Source organism: Symsagittifera roscoffensis, chromosome 3 (assembly GCF_963678635.1).
Source record: "Symsagittifera roscoffensis chromosome 3, txSymRosc1.1, whole genome shotgun sequence".
Classification (NCBI taxonomy): domain Eukaryota; kingdom Metazoa; phylum Xenacoelomorpha; order Acoela; family Convolutidae; genus Symsagittifera; species Symsagittifera roscoffensis.
In genome coordinates, this window is record NC_087064.1 from 19943571 (window position 1) to 19969819 (window position 26249).

A 26249-nucleotide genomic window follows, 5' to 3' on the forward strand; every position below is an offset into this window, starting at 1 on the left:
ATGGATTGCGTCTCATCAACCGCTGAGGAAACTTTAGATACGCTATCTGCAAACCAAGAAGGCGTTACCAACGCACCGAGTGACCTTACTGTTATCTTAAGCGCCGCAACGGTCCAGCACAGCGCTGATGATGAAAGCGAGGAGTATGAGTCAGCGAATGAAGGCGATACAGATGGGGAAGCTGCCGCAAGTGAGGAGGCAGTTGCTGCCTCAAAAGCATTGAATGTTTGTATCTCGTCGTCACCTACAAAAATGACTGACACGTCCCCTACGATCGACGCCTGTGCATTTACTACACCTCCCGGGCCTAGTAATCAGACGACATCACCGGACAAAATCGAAAATCCCGTCGACTATCTACAAACGCAGCTTTCACAGGCATGCTTTTTTGAATCATATAGTTTTTATCTTTCTAATAATAAGTTATTATTTCTCTGGTATAAGTTTAACATCATTGAAATTTTTAAATGCGATTTATGTAACAACATTATTGTCGTCAAGTTTTAAAAATATGCTGTCAGTATTCGATCAATATAGTGAAGCTAAGTTAAACTAAATGCTGACTTCTTTTTAGACAACAATAGGGGACGAAGTGTTTTCTGCTTGTGATACAAGAAGTACTGAGTTGCAAGAGGGACATCCCGCGGAAGAAGTAGAAACCAAAGAGGCCGAAGCTTCCAGTACAGATAACGAGCGTGAGGTAATTCCTGTGCTTCCGCGTACTGAGAATTTTGCTGGTGAAATAGCTCAGCTTGGAATTGGGTCGTCATCTGAAGCAGAAAAGCGCAACAATGTATCACTGATTGACTCAACGAGACCAGTTGTGACAAGTAAAGGCAGGGGAGACGAGTCTTCGAAAACGGAAGACTCAACAATGCCACACTCTTCTCCGGATGACCAAGAATACGAAGGAGAACTAGGTAGGATCTCTTAGTTATTATGATGAAAAAAGATGCCGGTGTACGCAGACAGCCGGCAACAGAGTATTTTTAATTAAAAAAAATCCGTTTGGAGAAAGTTCCGACTTGACATGCGCATCCTTTTTTTAAAATATTTATTCAAACCAGATATTCAAAATTACCCGCATTGAAAGACAAGTTAAAATTTTTCTTTTTTTTTTCTGCCTGAGTCCTCTCGCTTAATAATATTTGAGATTATCAAGTCATGTACCATACTTTTTGTTACGGCCATTTGAAAAATGGGGAGGAACTTTGTATTCGAGTGTGTTTTCGTTTTTTTTTCGTTTCTTCCACGCAAAATCAACTACCACTCAGTCATCGGAGAGAGTTGAGTGATATACCATATTAAAGCCCTTTCAGTCGTGATTCGAACGACATTAAAAAATTCCAAAACGTTTTCCCAGTGTCGAGAAAAACTGGTGTGAAATTTTTGATTTTTCGTCTTAATTCGAGCGAATACAGTCAGCGAGCAGGCTTACAATAGCTTATTTAAATGTCTTTACCCTTGCGATAAGCAAGGGCATTGCAATCGGGTACTAGACATTTTTCAGACAATTGGGTACTAGACAAGTTTTAGTTTTACTCGAGCAAAGATAGTTTTCTTGATTATTTTTAGCGCATTTTTGTAATCAGAAATTGAAAAAAAACTTTTAACTGCAAAAAATTTGGAAACTTTTCGATTTTTTTGTTTTCTAGTAATTTTTCTAGAAAAATTGTTTTCCAATTTGCTTCAAGTTCTGAATTTTTCTAAGCTCTAGTTTTCCGTTGATATTCTTTTATCACACCCCGCACAAAAACGACAATAATTTGAGAAAAAAACTTGTTGTATTTTTTAATTTGCAAAAAATCCTTGTTGTTATTGCTCCGTGGACTGCTCTGAGAATATCTCCGCGAGTTCTTCTACGACTAGTAGGGGATTTTTCCACAAATCTTCGATGGTAGCAGATATTGGGTTGGCCGGGCAGTTGAACAGATGATGGCAGTCTTCGATGCTGGAGTTGCATTTGCTGCAGAGCTCTGATTCAATGTCCGGTTGTAATCGGTGTCTGGTTTCGGCTAGTTTCCATGAGAAACCTGATCTAAGCTGACACAAAATTCTTCTGTCGTAACGGCTAAGTTCTTCTTCGTCTTTCGATATCTCAGGAGGGGGTCTTTTTAAGACTCTGTTCTGCTGGCTTTTGGCTCTCTCTTCGGCGACTGCATGTGTGTGTAGCTGTTTCAGTGTCTGTTCAAGATCGTCTGTTAGAAAACTAGCGACTTCTTCACTTGAGCTGGCATGCAATGTCATCTTCTTGTCTCTGTCGGTACTCTGTTGTCCAGAGGTGATTGCAGGGGTGGGTATCTTGAGTTGCTTGGGCTAGGAATTGGTTGTTGAGTAGGTGGTGGTGGCCGGCGACTTTAAGCATCTTGCATTCATTATGTAGATGGTCTATTGATGTAAGGCGAATGGCTCCCGTGGCTGTCCGTAAAGCAGTGTTCTGGATCGTTTGTATTTTCTGTTGGTTAGTTTTACTGATTATTGGTGTCCAAGCAGGCGAGGCGTAGTCCATACATGATCTTCCGATGGCACGATAGGTTATCAGTTGTGTTTCTTTATCTTGCCCCCAGTCAAGTCCTGAAAGCGCACAGCGTGCGTTGTTTCTTCTGGCTACTTTCTTGCAGACGTTGGCTGTGTGTTGTCCGAAGGTCAGCATGGTGTCGTATGTCACTCCCAGTAGTTTCGGTGTCTTTTCAAGCTTCAGCTGGGAGTTGAACATAGCAACTGGCGGGTGCGTCCTGGCTTGGCGAGGGTCAGGCGTGAAAAGAGTGACTGTTGTCTTCTCGAGGGACACTATTAGTCCGTTGTTTTCCAAGAAGTCGTTGAGTCGAGAGAGGTAAGACGTTATCTTTTCACTGGCGAGGTCAATGTTGTTGCTGGTGATGTAAACAATCATGTCGTCGGCGTAGGTCTTCAGTCGTGTCGGGTGGTCTGGAACAGGCAAAAAATCCTTGTTGTTCAGACCATTGAAAATGGATATGAACTTTGTATTCGGGTGTTTTAGTTTTTTTTTCTTTTTTTTCCTCGCAAATTCAGGTGCCATAAATATTCATCGGACTGGTTTGAGTGATATATCATATTGAAGCCCTTTCAGTCGCGATTCGAACCACATTAAAAAAATTTTCAAAATGTTTAAAAGTTTTTCTAGTTATTTTCTACAAAAATTTTTGTCCAATTTGCCTTTATTACTATGACTATCTAATATGCCCAAGTTATATTTTTCGGTCAGATCCTTTTATCACACCAAGCAGTAAAAAACTACACTAATTTTGTAAAAAAAAACTTTCTAAACCATATTTTTCGAAAGACTATGATCGGAACATTCTGTGCTACTTGCTAAGTAACCGGCCATCCTTGTTTTAATTTTTAAAGCTTTCGTCTTACAGAATCTCCTCACTTCTTTTGACTTCTTGAAAAAAATTTAGTCGAGAGTTATCCAAAATATGTGAAAACTGAAATTTTGGTGGACTGTCGATATTCCAGACAAAATAATTCCAGATGAAATCGTCCAAAAAATAATCCAAGGCAAAAATTTATCCTTGACTCGCTGTTTAAGGACTTCGTTAGGAGTTACATGCGCGTCACCGCTAAATTAGCTCTTTTTGGATAGAAATTATCATCTGTTGGCAAGCTCGCACTATGTTGGCGCGATTGGAGCTGTCATTTTTTAATTTTGGAAGATAATGACTGGAATGATTTTGTCTGCCTATTTTTTGAAGAAATTTTTGTGAAAATGTTCAAAATGATTTTGTTTGGCATGTTGTCCGCTGGCGACAGAAATTTAAACTGGTAGATTTTATGACATAGATATGTCAAAACTATTTGATTAATTAGTTGAACAACAAATGGTGAATTGCAACCAAGCACCAAACTTTTTCCCGTGAACAAATTTGTTCACATAATTCAGCACCTAGTAATTGATGTTATGTATGGGTCCAGTTCACGAGCATTACTGTTGTTTTTTTTTTGTTTGCGCCCCTGTGTAAAGGTCCATTTTAAGCATCATGGATCTGTCAATAGTGTTTTAAGTCTCATACACGCCGTTAAACCTTTTTTGAATTTTTTTTTACAATGTTGCCTCCGGTTTTTTTTTGGCGATTCAGTTTCTATTGTTTGTTCCAAGGCCATATAAATGCGTATTTAAATGCTATTTACGGAAGGTTAAACTATTTAAAATTAATCAAACTTTAATATGTCGATTTTTTTGGACTCTTGGATATTTTATTTATTGTAATTTGTTACTATATAGGCGTTGTTTCTATTTTGTTTTTAGAATAATAACAATGCTATGCAAATTAAAAACCGCTGTCATTGAAACCTCAATTTCTGCATAATGCCTACAATTTTTTTAAAGAGTTTTGGTGTGTTATTCAAAATAAACGTCACCAAATGTGTCGTTTATTTTAAATTCAATCCGAGTTTCTATCACTGCGATAAGCAAGTGTATTGCTCCGGTTACTAGACTCCTCCGCAAACACTTTGATTGAAAAGTTCGCACGTGAAAGTTACTATTTTCAACTTGCTTCATAATAAATTCAAATCAATCAATTATTCAGCGCATCTGGCGTAGAGGTAACACTTCTGCTCGAAACGAGAAGGCTTGTAGCTCCAATCCGGCCGGGACCTGTTTTTTAAAACAAACTCAAAGTTTTCTGCTTTTTCGAACTATCGTCCGTCTTCATATTGCTCCAATGGATGAGCGAAAGTTTCCTATGCGTATGATTCTTTTGAGGGTGTAGTTTCATATTTATTTTAAGTTTTTGATACTTTTCTTGGAAACTTTTTGGGCTCAATGGGTGTCTGCTCAAAAAAGGTAGACTTTCTTGTTGCTTCGCTGGTTTCGTTTCCATGCAAATTTAACTATCGATTGACTTGTTGAAGATATAGGTTTTTTCAACATTTTCGAAAAAAAATAACTAACAAGGCTATGGAAGTTAAAAGCCAGTGTCATTAAAAACCATAACTTCTACATAATGATTACAATTGTTTTAGAATTTTGATCTTTTATTTAAAATAAACTTCGTCAAATGTGAAGTTTATTTTAAATTGATTCCGATTTTTTTATCCTTGCGATAAGCAAGCGTATTGCGCAGGGTACTAGGCTCCCCCCTATAACAACTTTCACGTGCGAACTCTAAAGATTCCGCACGTGAAAGTTACGTAGTTCAACTTGCTTCATAATAATTCAAATCAATCAATCATTCAGGGCATCTGGCGTAGAGGTAACGCACCTGCTCGAGACGAGAAGGCTTCTGGCTAGAATCCGGCGGGGACCTGTTTTTAAAACAAATTAAAAGTTTTTTCTTTTTTTGAACTATCGTCCGTCTTTATTTAGCATTGATGGATGAGCGAAAGTTTACTATGCGTAAGAGTCTTTTGAGGGTGTTGTTGTCATGAAAACTCTTTGTGCTCAATGGTTGTCTGCTCAAAAAATGTGGACTTCCTTGCCGCTTCGTTAGTTTCGTTTCGATGCTAATTTAACTTTCGATTGTCTTTTAAACATTTGTTTTTGAAAGGCGAACTATATACGTGAATTGACACTAACATAAAGTTTTTGGAAGATCTAGGTTTTCTCTACATTTTCAAAAAAAAAAATCTCAGCGGGTATTGTGACAATTTCTGTCTGCTATTTTGTCGTGCTATGTTTGTCTTGTACTGCAAATAATGAGTGTTTCTGCTTCGCTTGCGTCAAAATTCATCTTGGTCTTTTGTCATCAATTGCAATTGAAGCTATTGTCATGCACAGTTAGCGTTTACCTAATTTTAATGTGTAAAGCAAAACGACTCCTTTTCTTAGATTTTGAAAGTTATATATGTCAAATAGAACTTGAATAATTATTTAAATTTTCGAAAGCAAGTGCTTTGCAACAGGGCAGCAGACTTGTTCCTGTCCACAGCATTGTTCACAGATTTCAGCTTTTACCACGTGATGTTCTGTATGGGTCCACTGTACGAGCGTCGCTGTGTTTTTCAGTTGCACTTCTGCCTAAAGGTCTGGTTTAAGCATTACGGACCTCTCAATAGTGATTTGGATAATATAGACGCCATTGAACATTTTCGTGAATTTCCATTTTTTGACTTTTTGTATATCGCCACCGGTCCTACTCATTGCCGTTGGGGTCATCCATTTCACCGTAGCTGGTCTCATCTCGAGGAGGCGGATGGCACTGGGACCCCTTAAACCTTGACAGACTTTTTGATTTTTTTGTGTTGGTTTTGTTTACATTGTTTGTTCGAAAGCAAATTAAATGCGTAGCAATTTATCAAAGATCAAACGATGAATTTTTCGAATTAAAAAAAGAAAAATTAATAATATGTCGATTTTTTTTGGACTTAACCGTTTTTGGCTGAAACTGTTGGTCGACGTGCTTGCGCTTTTTCTTTTTTACTCTTGCGATTAGCAAGCGTTATCAAACTGGAGTGTAAACTTTTTTTCTACTTTTACAAAATCAGTTGAATTATATTGCTGACTATGCAGCTGACTTCTTTTCATTTTTCTTTTCTGCTCTTAAAATCTTCCAGGTTGCTTCCCTCTTGGCCTGGAGGTAAAGCAGTTGCGTTTTTACCCTAACGGTTGGGTTTGAGTATGGACCTCGTTGTTTTTCAATATCAAGGAAATTGGTTAAAAAAACTTCCAAGGAAAATGAATCGCCGGTTTTTCAATTTGTTCGCTCAAGTTTTGTCGGCTAAATTGCCACAACGGAATTTGCTTGTGATGTAGACAAGTTTTATTGTAGTCGCAAATGCAAGTGTTGTCCATCCTAATTTCAGGGGGGTGGGGTTTGACAGATTTTTGAAAATTTTCGTAAAATCTTTTTTTTTGGTTCACTTGCTGTCTGCTCAAAGATTGTCCACTTGGTTGCCACATCACTGATTTTTTTGCGTGTGAACAACTTTCACTCTAGTTTAAAGGTCAACTTGAAAGATTTTTAGAAATCATTTTTTCAGTTCAAGTGGTTTCAGCTCAACTATTGTTGGCTCAATTGCTACATAACTGATTTTTCTTGTGCTGTAAACAAATTTCATTTTAGTTGCAAGTGCAAATCTTGTCTGTTAATGTTTAAGGTGAGTTTTCTTAAAGAAAAATATATATTTTTTTTCGGCTCAACTTGTGTCTGCTTAAAGATTGTCGTAAAATTGATTGTTTTTGTAAAGTTTGTTCCGTAGTTGCTGATTTAAATTTCAAGTGTCTGGCATGTTTGCCTAGAATGAACTTCTATCGAGACATATGAAAGTTTATATGACCTATTTTTTTTTTCAAAATCATTTTTTTCTCGATTTTTTTTTGTGTTGTTTTTATGTTTGTTGTAAGTGGTGCGAAGCTCCGCTGTGCCTCTGTGTTTAACGTGTTTTCAGTTGTTTGCATAGCATTTTTGAAAAATTTGGTCGCATTTGTTTTCTACATTTTAAACACTTCTCAGATAATTGTTTTCTTTTTTTAAGTTATTTTGTCCATTCTACTGTTTTTTTTTCAAGTTAGTTGATTTTAATTTGCTATAAAAGAATGTCGATTTTTTTATCCCTGCTATAAGCAAGCGTATTGCGCAAGGTACTAGGCTCCTCCCTCTAACAACTTGCATGTGCGAACTCTAAAGATTTCGCATGTGGAAGTTACGTAGTTCAACTTGCTTCATAATAATTCAAATCAATCAATCATTCAGGGCATCTGGCGTAGAGATAACTCGCCTGCTCGAGACGAGAAGGCTTCTGGCTAGAATCCGGCGGGGACCTGTTTTTTTTTTGAACAAACTAAAAGTTTTTTCTTTTAACTATCGTCCGTCTTTATTTAGCATTGATGGATGAGCGAAAGTTTACTATGCGTAAGAGTCTTTTGTGGGTGTTGTATTTGTCATGAAAACTCTTTGTGCTCAATGGTTGTCTGCTCAAAAAATGTGGACTTCTTTGCCGCTTCGTTAGTTTCGTTTCGATGCTAATTTAACTTTCGATTGTCTTTTAAACATTTGTTTTCGAAAGGCGAACTATATACGTGAATTGACACAAACAAAGTTTTTGGAAGATCTAGGTTTCCTCAACATTTTCAAAAAAAAAATTCTCAGCGGGTATTGTGACAATTTCTGTCTGCTATTTTGTCGTGCTATGTTTGTCTTGTACCGCAAATAATGAGTGTTTCTGCTTCGCTTGCGTCAAAATTCATCTTGGTCTTTTGTCATCAATTGCAATTGAAGCTATTGTCATGCACAGCAAGCGTTTACCTAATTTTAATGTGTACAGCAAAACGACTCCTTGTCTTAGATTTTGAAAGTTATATATGTCAAATAGAACTTGAATAATTATTTAAATTTTCGAAAGCAAGTGCTTTGCAACAGGGCAGCAGACTTGTTCCTGTCCACAGCATTGTTCACAGATTTCAGCTTTTACCACGTGATGTTCTGTATGGGTCCACTGTACGAGCGTCGCTGTGTTTTTCAGTTGCACTCCTGCCTAAAGGTCTGGTTTAAGCATTACGGACCTCTCAATAGTGATTTGGATAATATAGACGCCATTAAACATTTTCGTGAATTTTCATTTTTTGACTTTTTGTATATCGCCACCGGTCCTACTCATTGCCGTTGGGGTCATCCATTTCACCGTAGCTGGTCCCATCTCGAGGAGGCGGATGGCACTGGGACCCCTTCAACCTTGACAGACTTTTTGATTTTTTTGTGTTGGTTTTGTTTACATTGTTTGTTCGAAAGCAAATTAAATGCGTAGCAATTTATCAAAGATCAAACGATGAATTTTCCGAATTAAAAAAAGAAAAAAAAATAATATGTCGATTTCTTTTGGACTTAACCGTTTTTGACTGAAACTGTTAGTCGAAGTGCTTGCGCTTTTTCTTTTTTACTCTTGCTATTAGCAAGCGTTATCAAACTGGAGTGTAAACTTTTTTTTTCTAGTTAACAACTAGTTTAACAAAATCAGTTGAATTATATTGCTGACTATGCAGCTGACTTCTTTTCATTTTTCTTTTCTGCTCTTAAAATCTTCCAGGTTGCTTCCCTCTTGGCCTGGAGGTAAAACAGTTGCCTTTTTACCCTAAGGGTTGGGTTTGAGTATGGACCTTTGTTGTTTTTCAATATCAAGGAAATTGGTAAAAAAAAACTTCCAAGAAAAATGAATCGCCGGTTTAATTTGTTCGCTCAACTTGTGTCTGCTCAAAGATTGTCGTAAAATTGATTGTTTTTGTTAAGTTTGTTCCGTAGTTGCTGATTTAAATTTCAAGTGTCTGGCATGTTTGCCTAGAATGAACTTCTATCGAGACATATGAAAGTTTATATGACCTAGTTTTTTTTTCAAAAACTCATTTTTTCCTCGATTTTTTATGTGTTGTTTTTATGTTTGTTCCAAGTGGTGCGAAGCTCCGCTGTGCCTCTGTGTTTAACGTGTTTTCAATTATTTGCATAGCCTTATTGAAAAATTTGGTCGCATTTGTTTTCTACATTTTAAACACTTCTCAGATAATTGTTTTCTTTGTTTAAGTTATTTTGTCTATTCTACTGTTTTTTTTTCAAGTTAGTTGATTTTAATTTGCTACTATATAGTTTGTTTTTTCATTTAAGAATGATAAGTAACAGTGTTTTTGCTATTTGAAAACCATAATTCCTACAGCGAAAAACAAAGGTAAATCTACCTGCATATTTTTCGTACTTTTTTGGTGCTCATCAAGATAAACGTCGCAAAATGTGCCGCTTGTTCAACATGAAATGTTTGTTTTGTGGAAAATCTGCAGTTTTCAATCTGCAGTTTTTGGAAAATGTAATCATGATTTTCATAATATCAGTTTTTTTTTTCAAAATTGAAACCTTACTTTTATCATCAGTTACAGTTGAAGCTTTTGTCCTGCTTAGTCAATGTTTACTCAATATTTATCTATTGATTGATTATCATTTTAGTAGGTTTTGGAAAATTGTTGTCGAATAGATTTTGAATCATTATGTATACTTGCGAGAGCAAGTGTTTTGCAACCGGGTGCCAGATTTGTTCCCGTCCCCAGCATTGTTCAGATTTCAGCTCTTCGCACGTGATGTTCTGTGTGGGTCCAGTGCATGAGCGTACCTGTATTTTTTATTTGCATCCCTGCCAAGAGGTCTAGTTTAAGCATCCAATAGTCTTTTGGATACTATACACGGTGTTGAACGATTTCACGAAGTTTCGTTTCTGGCTTTTTAAGTTGCCCCCGGTCTTACTCAATGCTGGACCAATTGTGAGAGAGGGGATGTCATCCATTTTGCCATAGCCGATCACATCTAGTGGAGACTGGGATCCCTCCAACCGTTACCGAAGTGCTATTTGATCGCACGATCGTTGCCTTGAGAGACGTTTGCCTTAGCCTCCTCGTTTTTTGTCTTTGTTGCTTTTGGTTGTTTTTTATCGGCCTTGGTTTTTTTTCAAGGTAGTTGATTACACTAGCAATCACTAGTGTTCATTTATTTGAAAGTTTCACTGTGGCAATGGAAATTGCATAGCATCTGTTCTCTGCTTTACTTATGGCTTGTGTCTGTTGCCTATTGAGCGTCCCTGGCTAAATGGTTAGTGTGTGGGACTCTTAATCTCAGACATTGCCAATTTTTTTTTTGTAATTCGAGGCTTATTTCTAATTTCTTATTGCTTTAGATAGAGCTGCTTTTTGTCGTGTTCTCGCTAGTGCTTGCTAAGAGAAAGTTGCCTCTGTGTTATAATTTGCTTTTATATAGCTGTTGTTGCTTTTTTTTAAATTTAATACCGTAACTTCTACAGCGAAAAAGAATTGAAAATCTCCCTGCAATTTGTTTTTGTTATTTCTGGTGTTTTCCAAAAAAAAAACGTCAAAAATGTGCCACTATATCCGTCTGTTTGTTTTGTGATCTGCCTTTTAATTTGCAATTTTTGGCTAATTTTATCATAAATTTGAAAATGCTTTTTGAGTTTTTTCAAAATTGATTCTTCACTTTCATCATCAATTACAGGTGAAGCTGTTTTGCTGAAAAGTTATATTTTACTTACTATTCATGTATAGAACGATGTTCCTAATAGTGTCGTAATCGTGTTTCAGAAAATTTAAGCAAATGAATTGTATGATTTTTTTTTGGAGCTTTGGTGTTTTTGGGACTTTTGTCCTGATAATTTTAAAAATCTCAATTACCACAGCAATTTTGATCATTTTGCACGGACTTATTCGAGTTGGCAGTTTGTATCTGGTATCAATTTTTGTTGGTGTTAATTGTTTTTGGTTCTAAAAATCTGTCTCTTTTCGTTTTAAAAATCTGACTTTTCGAATCATTTGAGAGTTTTTCGTAATTACTGGTTTTTATGCTTGCCATTAACAAGCTGTATCAAGTCAGAATAACAACTTTTTTCGGGTTAACAATTTTTTAAAACAAAATTGCTTGAATCATTGTACAGCATGTGTCCTCCATCAAGATGCTCCATTGAACTGCCAATTTCTTGAACATTCAAGTTGTGCTTTTGGACAACTGCTCTTGCAGTACACTTTGAAGTTAAATCAGTACTGTTGTGGAGGTTTTTCTCAGAAAAATTCAATTGTCGGCCTTTTAGGCGTATTCTTAGTTTGTATCGGCTCAGTTAGCAGAGTATTAACATTATCCAGATTGAAGAGGTTTTTTTTGAGATTGAAAACCGTTTTTATCTTTTACTTGTAAATGAAATACACCCGATTTTGCTTAACTTTCCTCTCAGTTTTTTCCCGTTAAAGGGTTTATTCGTCCTAGTTAGTCTCAATGAATGTATAATCGTCACAGATGTCTCATATTGCGTCACTTTGAAGTGATAATTGATCTCTATGCGTGAGTAGATGCAAAAACTTCCGAGTTTCAATGCTTTCTAGCTCATATTTTTTTGACAACAGTTTTGCTTTCGGCTCAAGTCATGTCTACCAAGGATGGTCGGCTCAATGACCGCTACAGACATTTTGCCTGAATGCCAATTTAATGCTCACAATTGTGTTTGAAGATGTCTTCTTTAAATAGAAATTCATTTGCCGAGACACGTACAAATTTTTTAATCTAATATTTTTGGGTTTCGTAGGTTTCTCCTTTTCTATCTGCTTGCTTGTTCTGCTATCTTTGTGATACATCGCAAGTGATGCGAAGCTCCGCTTCGCCTATGTGTTACAAAGAGTTGTCAGAATTTTGATGTCTTTGCTTTCGATTTATTTTGAGATTGTTTTCATATTGTGTACGTTGTTTTTGATTCTAACTAGTTCAGTGACTGTTTTCTAGGTCTTATGAAAATGTACTTTGAGTGTTTTCTATAAAGTTTTGCATTCAAGTGTATGCTGGGGGTGTGCTCAGGGGGCTTCTTTTAAGTGGCTTAGCTACCGATTTATAAAACTTGATTTTATGACGAACGGATGAAAAGGTTGATGGATCTGGTTTTGTGATAATTTTTTTAACATCTTCGACTAAGTGCGCTCGTCTAACTGTACTGTCGGCTAGCTTGCCATGCTATGTTTTTGATTATCGCAAGTGGAGTGAAGCTCCGTTTTGTTTTCGTTTTATGAAATTTGTCTAAATAGATTTGGCTAGAATGCAGTTGGCCTTAGTTGCCTCAGTGCTTTTTCGGGTAATTTTACTTTTTTGTACTTATTTTGGACCAATGTTAAAAAATTTTTTGCTTAAGTTTCTGCTGTTGCGTAATATGAACCATCGACTGATAAGTTTTTTGTAGCTTTCTATATTTTTTTTTCTATGATTTCAGAGAAATCTTATATTCTTGTTATTTTGGCAAATAAATTTGATTATATTTTAGTTTTGATGTACGCATCATCCATTTCATTTAAAAACCTCCCTTTTCGATTTATTTAACCTGTTTTTATCGTTTTTTTTCAGTACGGTTAGGTTGTTGCTCTCGGCGAGTGTCTCTAGTTCACCGAAAAAAAAGTTTGGACATATGTTGTAAATTACAGTTTTCAGCTTAAACGACCAAGAAGTTACATTTATTAAGGAAAGTTTTATTTGCGATAGTTTTTTGGCTCATTTTCAATGACAAAAATTAATTGCCGTTTTCAATATGTTCTAGACTGAATTGTGAAAATTAAGCTTCTAGATCTTGTAGAGCTCACTAAATTATTTGATCATAAATAAGTGCCTCAAAAATGTATGTGAAATTGTGAAATTTCATTTTGTTTGCAATTAATTTGATTTTTTTTCGTTATCTGATTATTACATTTAAAACTGACCTGGGGTAGATATCGAATGAATTCTTAAAATGTGGAAGTTTTACGTGACTAGGTCTTGGTGATTTTTAATATTTGTTAAATTTATCAAAAAAGCACCAACGACAAATCGTTCGCGAAATTCAAATAGATTTAAGTGCAAATTTTTTTTTTTAAAATTTGAGAAAGCCATTTTTTTGTTTCATTGCGTTTGTTACTCAACTGTAATCAAAACTGATTCGAGACCAATTGCAAGCAGTCAAAATTTTCAGGGTTTTGCCTTGATATATGAGAGTTAAGGGTTTATGGGGTTTTATTTTGAGGCGATGAACGGAGTGAAGACTCTTTAGGTCGTGATGATTTTTAGTTTTTTTCAGAAAAAGTCTAGAAATTGTTCACGCTCAATTTTGGTTTTTCGCGGTTTGACTTTTGATTCCTTTTGAAATGCAGTTCATTTCCTATGTTGAAAGGAAGGAAAACTCCACTATCTAACAGCAAAAATGTTAAGTTCTCTTTTTTATATTTCTAATTTCGAACATGGATTTTAATTATCAGATTTTCCAACCAAATATTTACCTATTGATCCAGTTTTCTCAAATGGGGTAATTTTTTGAGAGTAATGAACGTATCTAAGTCTCTTCTATAGGTCATGATGATTTTTTTTCAGGAAAACGTCTTAAAATGCTCTAATAACTACAGATGTACTTTCATACATATTAATGCATTTATGGATCCACTTAGGTATGTATGCACTGTTTGAGTTCAATTGAATTTCATCTGCTGAAAGTGGCATAAGTATAACTCTCCAAATACGAATGTGAAAATGGTGCAAACAAAAACGAACGGTTTTAGTTTCGAAATTGGAATTTAATTTTTAGATTTCCAGCGAAATAAAGACTTTACCTGTTGATCTAGTTTTCTCAAGTTGGATGAATGTTATCAATAAAGCGCCAATCATAATTCTTTCGTGAAACTCAAAGAGCTTTAAATGCATAATTTTTTTTCCTTAAAATTTAAAAGTTTTTTTTCTGTTTCATTGTGTTCGTTACTCTTTTTCGTTTGTCAGCTGGCTATTTTTGGAACTTTCTCCATCAAAGCTGATTCGAGACCAAGTGTAGAGCAGTCGAAATTTTTAGGGCTGAGCTTCTTTTTAAGTTCTGTTCGTTTCCTTTGTTAATAAGGAGAATACTACTATCGAACAGCAAAAGTGTAAAGTTCGCGAAAAACGTAATCGACTTCTAGATTAGAAAGTGGATTTTCTTTTTCAGATTTTCCAGCGAAATAAAAACTTGCATATTGATCCAGTTTTCTCAAATTGGGTTAGTTTTATATTAAAAAAGGCTAATCATAATTTGTTCTAGAAATTCAAAGAGCTTAAAGGGGCATCTATTTTTTTGAAAGTTGAGATATTTTCAAAATTCATTGTTTTTTCTATTTTCCCTAAATTTATTACTCTTTTCCAACTGTAAATGGCTGTTTTCAAAAAAGCAGCAATCAAGTAGTTCAAGTAGTTTTACGTCCATTAAATTTTTTCTTCTATTCAAGTCAGTATTTTTTCTATTTCTTTGCGTTCATTACTATTTTCCAGCTGTCTGACGCCCTACTAGTTTATTTTATCTATTTGTAAATACTTGCGGAATTGAAAGCAGACTTGTTTTAGAAAAAGAGGACGTCGTTGTCCGAAATTGGGCGAGTGACGAAAGTGCCGATGTGTCTGAAAACCCAGAAGTGTCAGACTTTGCGGTGACATCAGAGAAAGAGTCCGAGGAGCCTGAATCGACAGAAGTTCTTCATGGTTCGCCAGAACCAAATGAATCAAGTGATAACCACGTCGATAAAGCGGGAGATGATGCCGATGTTGTTGATGGTGACTATGTTTTGGTCGGTGAAGAAGAAGGCGATGAGAACTATATCGAAGAAAGGGACAGACAGCATCCAGCATTCATTCCTAGACAGGGTAAATTTTTCATGCACGACCTTCGTTGCAACCAAGCGGGAGAGATTGATGCCTCAAATCAGAATCAGAGCAAAGTATCACAGTCGAAGAGCTTTCAACGCGAATGGCAACCAAATCCAGACTCACGAAAGTGGCAGCACGACTTGTTTCCACAGGCCAACGCGTCTAGTCCAACCTCCACTAAACCTCCATTGAAGGCGAACACAATAGAGATGACGGCACCCAAAATAGTTCCAAATGGAACTGCGATAGTTACTCCGACATCGCAACAGAGAAAACGTGTGCCGGTTCAAGCCCGCGTTGCGCGAAATAAAAACCAGAACTCGGAAAGTCTGTACCCACAGACATACGAGCCGAGAGCGGAGACTAGCAAAAAGAGATCGACAAGAACTATTGCCAATTCGAAATTCAACAGCCGAGCGGCTAAGAACTTTTCAACAACAGAGGACGAATTTGTCAACAATGGGTCTGAAATGTACCCTTACTCAAACGAAAGACAGCCTGCATGGCAGAAAAGAGGAAGTAACAACTACCACACAACAGGCGGATCAATGAACCAAAACATGTGGGGATACCCTACAGGTGGTGGAGGGAGGAGAGCAATGAGTCACGCACAGAGTAACCAGGCTACCGGTCAGACGGGCGGATACTCCAGCAAGTATAATGGGGGCGGAGGGGGAAGGGCCTACAAGGAATCAGATGATTCGGGTTATAATGTGGACGAGTTCGACATGTCAGGCAGCCCGTAAGATGTTTTTAAGAGTAATGAACGTAGTGACTACTCTAGTATAGGTCTTGCTGATTTGTTCACGCTCAATTTCGATTTTTCTCGGTTTGACTTGTGATTTCTTTTTAAGTTCTGTGCATTTTTATTGTTAAAAGGAAGGAACTCCACTATAAAATAGCAAAATTGTAAAGGTCAAGAAAAACGTGATCGACTTCTAATTTCGAAAATGGAAATTAATTAAGAGTTTTTCCAGCGAAATCAAAGTTTTACCTATTGATCCAGTTTTCTCAAATTGGGTTATCTTTAACAAAAAAGTGTCCATCATAAATTGTTCTACTAATTCCCAGAGGTTTAAGGACATCTATTTTTTCTTGAAATTCAGATTTTTGAAAAAAACAGTGTTTTTTTTCAGTTTCCTTGCGCTCATTACTTCTTTCCAACAGTCAGTTGGCTATGTTTTTAAAGTTTTGTTATTTAGTAAGTATTTAATTTAATAGCGTTCCATTATGGCAGAGAATAGTTTTGAAGGAGTTTTTCGGCAAGCAAAGATTCTTGTGAATTCGATAGTTTTGTTTCAGTTACAATCCGAACTTCAGAATCGAGACTTGTTCGTACAACGTGCAAGAATGTTACGACGATGGATCAAGACACGGTGCTTTTCTATCTGCGAGGAGACAATACTTCAGACCACCGTCGTATAATACTGAAAAGGGACTAGATACAAGATATGGTAAAGACAATAATGGTGGCTTCAAAAAGTCATTCGGTTCGTATGAAGAGCGGACAAAACCAGCTTTAGAAGCAGGTGGCTCTAAATCAATGGACATGCCAGCTGGTCACAATAATGACAGAGTGTCCGATTACAATGGAAAAGCGTTTGTGAAGCGGAAAGCGCAGTCGAAAGAGCGAGAATCTAAAAGCTCTTACAGCGAGCGATACAGTTCGACTATTGAAAGAAGCAAAAGTGTGCGCAATGATGTGGATGTTGGAACTTCGAGACGAGGAGCGAAGAGTCGGAATGACCCGAGTTCCCGGAACAGGACTGCTGGCTCGGGGATTGGAAGTGTATTAGAGGTTCATCGCAAAGACCGTAAGGCAATGTTGCTTGCGGAAAGAACGGATTCCTCGGACGTCGACCACGAACCTAAAGAGTGGAATCAACCTGGGTCGCGAAGAAAAGGAGCAACTGGTTTTGGAGAACAGTTTGAGACTCCTCCTCGATTCGAGAGGAGTTCAATTGGTAGCTCGAGTTCCACTATACCAGTAGACGGGGTGATGGCGTCTAAGAAGATAGGGGTAACGAGACCATTCATGCTGAACACTAGTGGACCAACTAAAGAGACAAATTTAGATTCAGACCACCAAGTGGGTTACATAGCTAGCGAGGAGCAGGAGGTATCGGACTCACCTATGAACTCTTCACTGGGTAGCGTCAGCCAGCAGACGGCATCATTGAACAAATCCGGAAATTCTGGGAACTCGGTTGTAAATAGAACTAACAAGAGATACTCTGCAGCAAGGAGGGTCTCGCCCTCAAGTGAGAACCCATCGATACCTCCGTTCTCAATGGCACCAATGCCCTTCAGCTCTCAGTCGAACATGTCAGGCGCTAATGTTTCGCGCGTGAATTCTCAGATGCTTAGCATGGCAGGAAACTCGAGTGGTTCGTTCTCACACTTGACCAACAGTTACACTAGCATGTCTCAAACCAAACCGATGAGTCTAACAAATAGCAATAATAATAACAATAATAATAATAATACCTTCTACTCCTCCAATTTCGGAGGTATGCCGCCTGGCGTGCCTGGAGCCGAGGTGTTTCCGATGCAGAACGTGCTCGCAAGTGTGAACAACATGCACGCTTCCTTCAACCCCTCTCAAACCCAATTGGCAAGTGGGGCATCAGCTGGCAATAGATCGACCGTGGGCGGGACAGGAGGTGGTCCCTCGACTGCGCTCAATGCTGCCCAGTTGGCTATGTTGGCGGCTACTGCTGGACCTCACTCCAATCTACAGTCGCTGAATCAGGCCACACAGGAGCAGAGCTTTCAACAAGCTGGTCTTAACTCTGCATATTCCAGTGAGTGTATGCATCAGCTATTTAGATAGTGTATGGTTTGTCAATTTACTTACGTATTAGTATTAGTAAATTTTGATGGAGATCTGATTGATTAACAGTAGATGAACGTCGAGAAGACTTATGTAGGTCGTGATGATTTTTTTCTTACAATTCATAAAATTCTCTAATTTGATTTTTCTCGGTTTTACTTTGATTTTGTCCGTTCATCTCATTTTCTTAGTTAAAAGGAAGGCAAACTCCCATTTCGAACAGAAAAATTGTAAAGGTCACGAAAAATGAGAACGTTTTCTAATTTCGACAGTGGATATAAATTTTCAGATTTCCCAGTGGAATAAGACTTCGGGCACTTGTTGATCCAGTTTTCCCAAATTGAGTTTATTTCATAAAAAAAATGTCACTCCTAAATTTCTTGAAAATCAAAGATCTTGAATGCCATGTTTGTTTCCCTTTGCAATTTTTTGAGCCAGTTTTTTTTGCGTTCCTTGTTCTTACGAAGGTTTTTGTCCCTTCATTTCACGAGGTGAAGAGGAGCAATCATTCGGATCTTTTTTTATCTTCTTTTGATAAGTGCTTTCAGTGGCGAGAAAAAGAATTTTTGCTGAATTGACTAAGGTACCACTAAAGTTTGTCAAAAAAAATTTCAATCATAATCTTTTCTTGAATTTCAAAGAGCTTTAACCTGATCTGATGTTTTTTTTCTTCGAAAGTTGAGAAATGTTCAAAAGTTTTCAATCAAATTTTTTCTGTCTCGTTGTTTTTTTTAACTTTTTTCCAACCTTCTCTCGGTTATGCTTTTCACCTTATTTACACTAGTGTCAACTTAGTTTATAATTACGAACCTTCTTTTTTTCTAACCTAAGTCGCAAATATTGGTGCCTCTTTTCGGGCACTTTTACAGCTTTTTGTTTGCATGTGCTTTGACATTCGAATAGTAATAAGTTAACACAGCTGATGCATTTTTAATTCATCAAATGAACCGAAAAAAGCTATTTGTTTCAAACAACACCAATATTAAAAACTCGATTTCAGAAATTTTCTAACTCAATCTATCTCGCTATTTTTTTGAAATGCATAATTTAATCATAAAGTGGCTGTATGCTAGCGATTTGTTTCATGCTAAGTTAGTGTGGGTGCCTTCAGTTTGTTATATTCCAATTTATTACTTGCAAAAATGTGTCTATTTGTATTTGGTGCCACTTTTGCTGAATTGCGTTGGCAGTTGATTGGCATATGTAGCTGCTTTGTTTGTGACTAGTGTTTGTCGGTGGTTAAGCGTGCGTGGTTGAGTGGTTAGTGCTTGAGATTCAAAATCTCTGTTTGCAGTAGGTCGCAGTTTTGCTAATTCGAGGCTTATTTCTATTTTTCTTATTGCAGTTTCTAGAGCAGCTTTTTGTCGTGTTTCCGCTAGTGTTTGCGAAGCGAAGCTTCGCCTCTGTGTTAATATTTATCATTTTTTTCTTCGAAAGTTGAGAAAATTTCAAAAGTTTTGAATCAATTTTTTTCAGTTTTGCTGTTCTACTTTTGTTTCAATATTCTCTTAGCCATGTTTTTAACCTTAATTAATGTTTTTTTAATCAGGTCTCTCAAGTTTTTGATGAAATGAGAGTTCAATCAAGTTGAAATTCTGAATTGAAGTTTAGTTATCTGATCTATTAAAATTGATCTAGTTTGATCTGATTTAAAGCTGACAACCAGAGTTGGTTCTCATGGTACTGATCACTCCTATCTATGAAATCTATGCTTTATATGTCAATTACTTGAGTAAAAAATTATTACTCAATGACTCTCAATAAATTCTTCATTGCAACTTTCTTGCTTGTCGTCAATCCACAAACGTGGAGGTCAGTGTAAACAAATTAGATTGAATAATTTCATTTTATTGGATAGTTTGGAATCGACAAAGCTGTCCAAGTAACGAAAACCTCAGTTCTTTTAATGACTGATTCCTTCCTCGTCAGTCTTGAGTGCAGGCAACCATGGAGTTGAAGACTTTGCATTCGCCAAATAACCTCTGAGTTGATGCTTAATAACATCTACAATTTTTTAAAAAGCTTAAATAGACTCACAAGGTGTGGTTTTTGCTGAGCGTGCCGAACTACCGTCTACAATTCAGACTCGAGGAGATTGAGAACGGCTTTCGTGGGAAACTCAATATTTTAGCTCGATACTGTTGCCTGTAGCTCGATACTTACACGCGTGAAGCTGCTCGATACTCTAACTTTTGGGACTTGAAACAACCACTGATGTGGATGACGAGATGATACGAATCAATTTCATCTCATGTTAAAAGGTTGCAGAATCTCAATTCTATATAATTAAAGCGAGAGTTGAAACAGATATAACTCTAAGTAATATGCAAGCTCTTTCGACGCGTAGTGATCAAGTGTTGCTTTTTGCTGGATTATCCAAGGATAATATCAAAAATGAAACTGCAGAATGCTTAGTTAACCCTCGAAAAACCAGGTTCTGCTAGTAGCTGCTGTGTAAAACTGTGTGAGGCTTTGACTTGTCCCTCAACGGGTATGAATTGGGTTATATATGACGCTTTAGATCCAAGGCACCCAACAGCAGCACCGCTAATAAAATAGATAATCAGTGATTCAAGCATCATGAAAGTTCAGATGTTTTTTGTCTTAAATCTCTTCGGCAGGGCTTCCGCATGAGAAATTCATCATATGGCAATGAAGAAAAAATGCAAGTTGACGCAGGTCATGCCATAGGAGAGATTCCATCGAGCATATGGGGAAGCTTAAAAACTTCTGAGTGAAATTGTTCGACACCTAAGCATATGATTGATGCTTAATCTATCTCTAAGGAACAGCGTTGTTTCTGATTTGACATGGGTTGGTCGAACCAACGCGAAATCATGCTTTTTAGTCGAGATGCATGGGGCTCTGCCACTTTTCTGCAAATCACGGAAGAAACCAATGCAAGAGGTAGTAAATACGAAACCAGAAGACTTGGTCCGAATAGTGTGAACAATCAGCATCTAATAGAAGCTGTTGCAGATGTGCCAACTATCTCAAGGATTAAATAAAGTTTCGTCGATCTTTCAGAACCGCATCAAGAACACTCACTCAAGTGAATTATTGGCCTGATCGTTTCCCTAATCGTCTACAGATCTACAAAATAACCATTCGACAAACGTTTGCTGTCATTCAACGGACTAATCCGAGAAAATAGTTCAACCATCAATTAAGCAAAGTCATCTCAATGCCACGTTTCATTTTTTAGCTGTTAAGTTCCAGCTGCTTGAACCAAGCATGATGATCGGCTATATGGGAAGATTCGGAGCACAAATATACTTTTTAAAACCATGATTTTCCATCATTTTCTGGACTGTTAAATTTCTACGGACGACTAATACTGAACTCTGCCATGAATATGCTCCACCTTAATGATTGTAGTAGGTAAGTGCAATGCGACCAAGTCTTTTTAGAATATCAAACAAGATATTTGCTCCAAACCATCGAGTGATGTACTTTTTAAGAATACTACCAGCTGTTGAGCAAAGTTGAGAGCCAGCAGTGGTGTTTGGCTTGAAACGACTGTGGAAGAGCACTCAGGCGCAAGTTACTCCGCAATCAGAATATAAACCTCTGCCATGCTTTTTTGCTCTAGATTTAGAGATTCCGATCAGTGCATCAGTCAGCCAGAAAAACTAGATGGACTATTGCACCGATGAGGTTCCACAATGAACTGATCTCTGTGTCAAGTGACCAAATCCCATGTGCACCTTCTTTAAGTACTCTAAGACATCTCCAAGACTACTTTGTCGTAGACATAAAGATAGTCAAGCTTTACAATATCAATTGCTCACTGCAGGCGGATTAAACTTTCACGACAACTTCAATTGATTTTGCAGTCATGATTAGAGCCAATGCTCAGAAGTTGAATCACTTTTAAGATCGAAGATGAAGCCTTGACTATACAAATAATCATCTATCGTTTTGTTGTACTTTTAAAACCAAAATTCGGAATCCAAGACACGTCCAGGAAGACTGGCAACAGAAATTGCTTATCGAATGGGTACCTGGCAGCCTGGTAGGTCACAGAATGTTTAACGATTGTTACTACAGTGAGAAGAGGAAGAATACACATCAGTAGGGAAAGTTTTCAGCTGGTCGGAAGTAAAAAAAGGAATCATTTTTTAAGCCCAGCCTCATGGGTACGAATCCATGTGGCTGGGCACACATTAAAGGCCAAGGAATAGTCTTATGCATTGCCAACAGAGGAGGTGGCTGGTTTGAAGTTTTCCAGACTAATAATAGAACTACTCTGACAGCCAAAATCATCAAATCAAACAAACAATCATCGAGATTCGGGAAGTCATCAAAATAATATAAAATGCTAAAAAGAGGGAAGATTTAATGACATGAGAAGGCGTAAAAGCTAAAACTCTTGATCTATTGAAACTGAAATTGTTTTGATCTGGTTCGAGTTAAGCCTACCGTCGAATTGTGTCAACCATTATGTTAATCAGCAAAATGAAGATAACCCAATGGTCTAAATTTTTTTGTCAATAAAGGCTGTTTTTTTTTAAATGCCAATAAAAAATTCTTGTTTTTCGAAGTGTTTCAGGTTCTATTTGTTTTTACAACTAGAAATTTTAATTTTTCTTTAAAAAAGTTGAGGTGTTTAATTTTTTTGACATTTCACTAGTCTGTTTGTTGGCTGTCCTCTTTGGCAATGACTTTCAATGCAGAGTCAGAACTCTGTGATTTTCTTGTACAAATGTATCTTAGATTTCTACGGAGGAGCAGCCAGTCTGTCCGACCACAGTGCAATACTCGCCGCCGCCTCAGTAGCAGACTCCAGTGGTGGCGTGGATGCAATGAATACTCCTCTTCCCTCGGCTACGTCGCTCCACCAGCACCAGCAAGGGGGTAATCAGAACCCAGGTACAACAGCATCCTCGTTGAACCCAAGTGCAGCGATGTATTACTACCCGGCAATGGCCATGGCAGCGGCTCAAGCGCAGCACTACATCTCAGCCACCGGATCCGGGGCATCGGGCGGTGCTCTTGGCCAGGGTGCGACGGGTGCTGCTGGGCAGATGTACCCTCCTCTTGGTCCTCCGGGAGTTATGATGGGCGGGGGTCAGCCAGGAGCAATGCATCCCCAGCAACAGCAGCAGGTAATAAAATAATCTATTTTCCAGGGCAGCCAAGTTGATAAGATGAACGTTAATCGGGCCAACTTAATATAGAAAGTTCTCTTGAAATCGAAAATTCTACTGTTTCTCTAGATCATTCATTTTTAGCAAAAAGTAAGAATCATTCTTGGAATTTAATTAATTTTAAGATAATGCTGTTTTAATCAGTCCAAGTTCAGGTTCTGTGATAAAAGATAACTAGCCATCAGTTAAGCATTGCTACTAGCACATACAGTCATTACTAGTACAGCGTCTAACAAATTGGTAATTGTTTGTCAAGGTATATGCAGTACATGCAGCTGCTCAACAACAGCAACAGGTGGAGCAATTCATGGCAGCTATGGCCGCATTCTCAGGAGGCCATACCCATCCACAGTCGCAACCGCAGCAGACGCACTCGCACCAGCAAACTATGGTCCATCCGCATCACCCGCACCACTTCGCTCCACCGCAACACCAGCTGCACCCCTCTCTCTCACAGCACCAGGTGCCTCACGCCCACGCGACAACAACGGTGCTCGGGGCAAATAACAACAGCAGCTCAAGGGCAGGGACAAGCAACCAACAACCACACTTGCAGCCGCCTAACTCATGAGGTGGCTTTGGTCGGCGACTAATAATGATGACCATTGAATATCGAATCGAATGAAGTAATAACTAGAAAGTATAGACTAGTAGAAAAAGAAGACTGCGAAACAGACTAGTTAATAAATTGAATTTGTGAACTTTATCTTTGAGCTCAGTGTGAATAACTTTTACCAAGCAGTATAATAGCTGAAAGCAGAACGGATGGAATTCGTTTTGTCAGGTTAGTTAACTTAGTTAACCGATAGCCCTTCATGTTTTTCTCTATCCTTCTAATTAGGCAATTTAAATTAATGTAATGAAGATTTTACTATACGAGCTTGCTTTGTCTGCTTCTTAATTCTCTAAATTGTATCGTATTGTATAATTCACTATAGTGACTTTACTTTTATATTTTTGTACAGTTGTTTACTTCATTGAGAGCCACATTAGTTAATAATAATAATTCCTTTTTATTTAGTTAGTAGTGTTGCTAGCAGCCGTTTATCCTTCATTAGGACTAGGGTTCAAGTTCAAAGACAAAACTTTTAATGACTCGTGCGATTCAATCCACTGATGGTATTCTATTCATTTTAATTCACCTTCACAGCTAGTCTTCTCTTGATTGATTATAAATACTATGATGTAATTATGCTTCATGTTTAGTTTAAAAGCACCTTTGATTGAAGTGGAACTCAGGTTCTTAAATTTTTGACATCAAAAAAGGCCACTTTTTTGTAATTGTTTCATAATCGATGGTATTTTTTGAAAAAGTACTTTTGCTAAGATTGCAATTTGAAAAATCTACAAAGTTTTTTAAAGCTGATGCTTCACTTCAGGGAGTGGGGGCTATTAGTTTTGGTTGCATCACCCCTCCTCTCTTCACCTCTAGCAGCTAGTTGATTATCTACTACTTGTGCTGTGCACTAGTTAGTACATGAATGAAACAGATAATAAAAGACTTAATTTGACCAAAACAGATATGTTGTCACGGCAAGTTTCAATTTTAATGAGTTAAGTTGGTGATTAATTAAATACTGTCTCGAATAGCATCTTAAGGTGAGGTGAATTTACATTGCTAGTCTTTTTAGTAAAAGTAATTAAAGTTGGATTGAAATTTTTATGCTGAATCAAAAATATTGATTTTAAAAGGGCCTGATGTTGTATTATATTGCCAAAGTTCTACTATATAGACAGCTATGCAATAATTATTAGTTCTTAGCGCATTCCTTCTCACCAACTGATTGATTAATTGATTGATTATGTTTTCTGTTGTTCGCGTACTGAGTAATAAATTAATAATTAGATCCGCACCATTTTCACAACCCAAGAAGTTTATTTGTAGCATTCTTTTTTAGGCTCTCAGGGCAAAGACACAAGAAAAGGCGATGATACAAAGCTCTAGATAACGAACATAGCCGATTGCTATACAAGTAGACAAAATAATCTGACCACCGGTCTGACAACTTTTTGAAAAAGCGAACTTTTTTTTTTATCTTTCGGGGATACTTTTAACATTTAACTGCTTCTTAATAACTGCTGAAAAACATTAGCAGATTATGAATGTAACTCAGAGTACTACTAAAAGGCACACTTCAGGTGTCTGAAAGTGGAGCAAGATACTAATTATTCAAGGAAGTTTACTTAATGGTCAGGACCATCTTGCAAATTTTCCTCTTGTTATTAGTACACAGTTATCTCTCAGTACACAGTTGACAAAAAGTCTATTTGGTTGATTTAAAAAAAACAACGATAATCTTATTAACCCAATCCTCCAAAAAATTGCGTATCCAACCCTTATTTGTTTTCCACCCCATTATTTTTCAACAAAAAATTAATTTGATAAAAAAACTTTCATTGGGCTTATAATCCATACTAACGTTCGCGGCACATATGATTATAAAATTGCTGCCAGTTCGAAGTACGAAGAAATATTTATGCTTGGTAATTTTAATTCAAAACAAATTTTGAGCTTTTGTAGAAGATTGTGACTATTTTGTTTCAAACCCACTGAAAACTATTATTGTTGTGAGCTAAACCCTCAGTCTGAAACAATCAATTCAAAAATCAAAGACAGCATTGTTCCGACCATTTTGTCTTTTTTATGCAAAGGCAAACACTTTACCTCTACGCCAGAAAGTAAGCAAAGGCGAACCCAACACCTGTAAGCCAAATAATAACGAACCTGGGAGGAGTGGTTATGGATCAATAATAAGGCTCTTTTCCAGTTTCCCACCCCACTCGTAAAATCAGATAATAAAGCTGTTCGAAAATCAAATGGTGTGCAAAGGCGAATACATGAACACATAACCTCTAAGCCAAATGATAACGAACCTTATGGGAGAAGTGGTTATGAATCAAAAATAGAGCTCGTTTTCAGTTTCCCAGTCCCCTCGTAAAATTAGAAAACAAAGCTGTTCGAAAGTCAAATGGTGTGCAAAAGCGAACACATTACCTCAGCCAAATAATGACGAACCTGGGAGAAATGGTTATGGATCAATAAAAGGGCTGTTTTCCAGTTTCCCACCTTAACTGCTGATGAGGGTGGTGCGGGCGCCTGTGCTCCTTTGCTTCAGAAACAGTCTTCTCTTCTCAGAAGCAAGTTCAGTCGACCAT

General features: G+C 37.3%; 2 protein-coding genes across 2 annotated transcripts in view; both read left to right on the forward strand.

Moving 5' to 3' along the window:
* Window positions 1-24940, forward strand: LOC134841620 (homeobox protein 5-like). Its single transcript, XM_063857646.1, has 6 exons — window positions 1-225; window positions 575-920; window positions 14811-15852; window positions 16413-17914; window positions 22660-23051; window positions 23350-24940. The coding sequence occupies exons 1-6, from the start codon at window positions 1-3 to the stop codon at window positions 23662-23664; spliced, it is 3822 nt and encodes a 1273-aa protein (XP_063713716.1). The 3' UTR covers window positions 23665-24940.
* The window catches only part of LOC134842735 (WD repeat-containing protein 7-like), a 625416-nt gene that overhangs the window by 128971 nt on the left and 470196 nt on the right, over window positions 1-26249 (forward strand). The window lies entirely within an intron of this gene.

Coding starts and splice junctions, on each gene's coding strand:
- LOC134841620 (XM_063857646.1), top strand. CDS start 1: ATGGATTGCGTCTCATCAACCGCTGAGGAAACTTTAGATACGCTATCT. Junction 15,853..16,412: donor TTCGACATGTCAGGCAGCCC/GTAAGATGTTTT, acceptor GTTTTGTTTCAG/TTACAATCCGAACTTCAGAA. Junction 23,052..23,349: donor ATCCCCAGCAACAGCAGCAG/GTAATAAAATAA, acceptor TTGTTTGTCAAG/GTATATGCAGTACATGCAGC.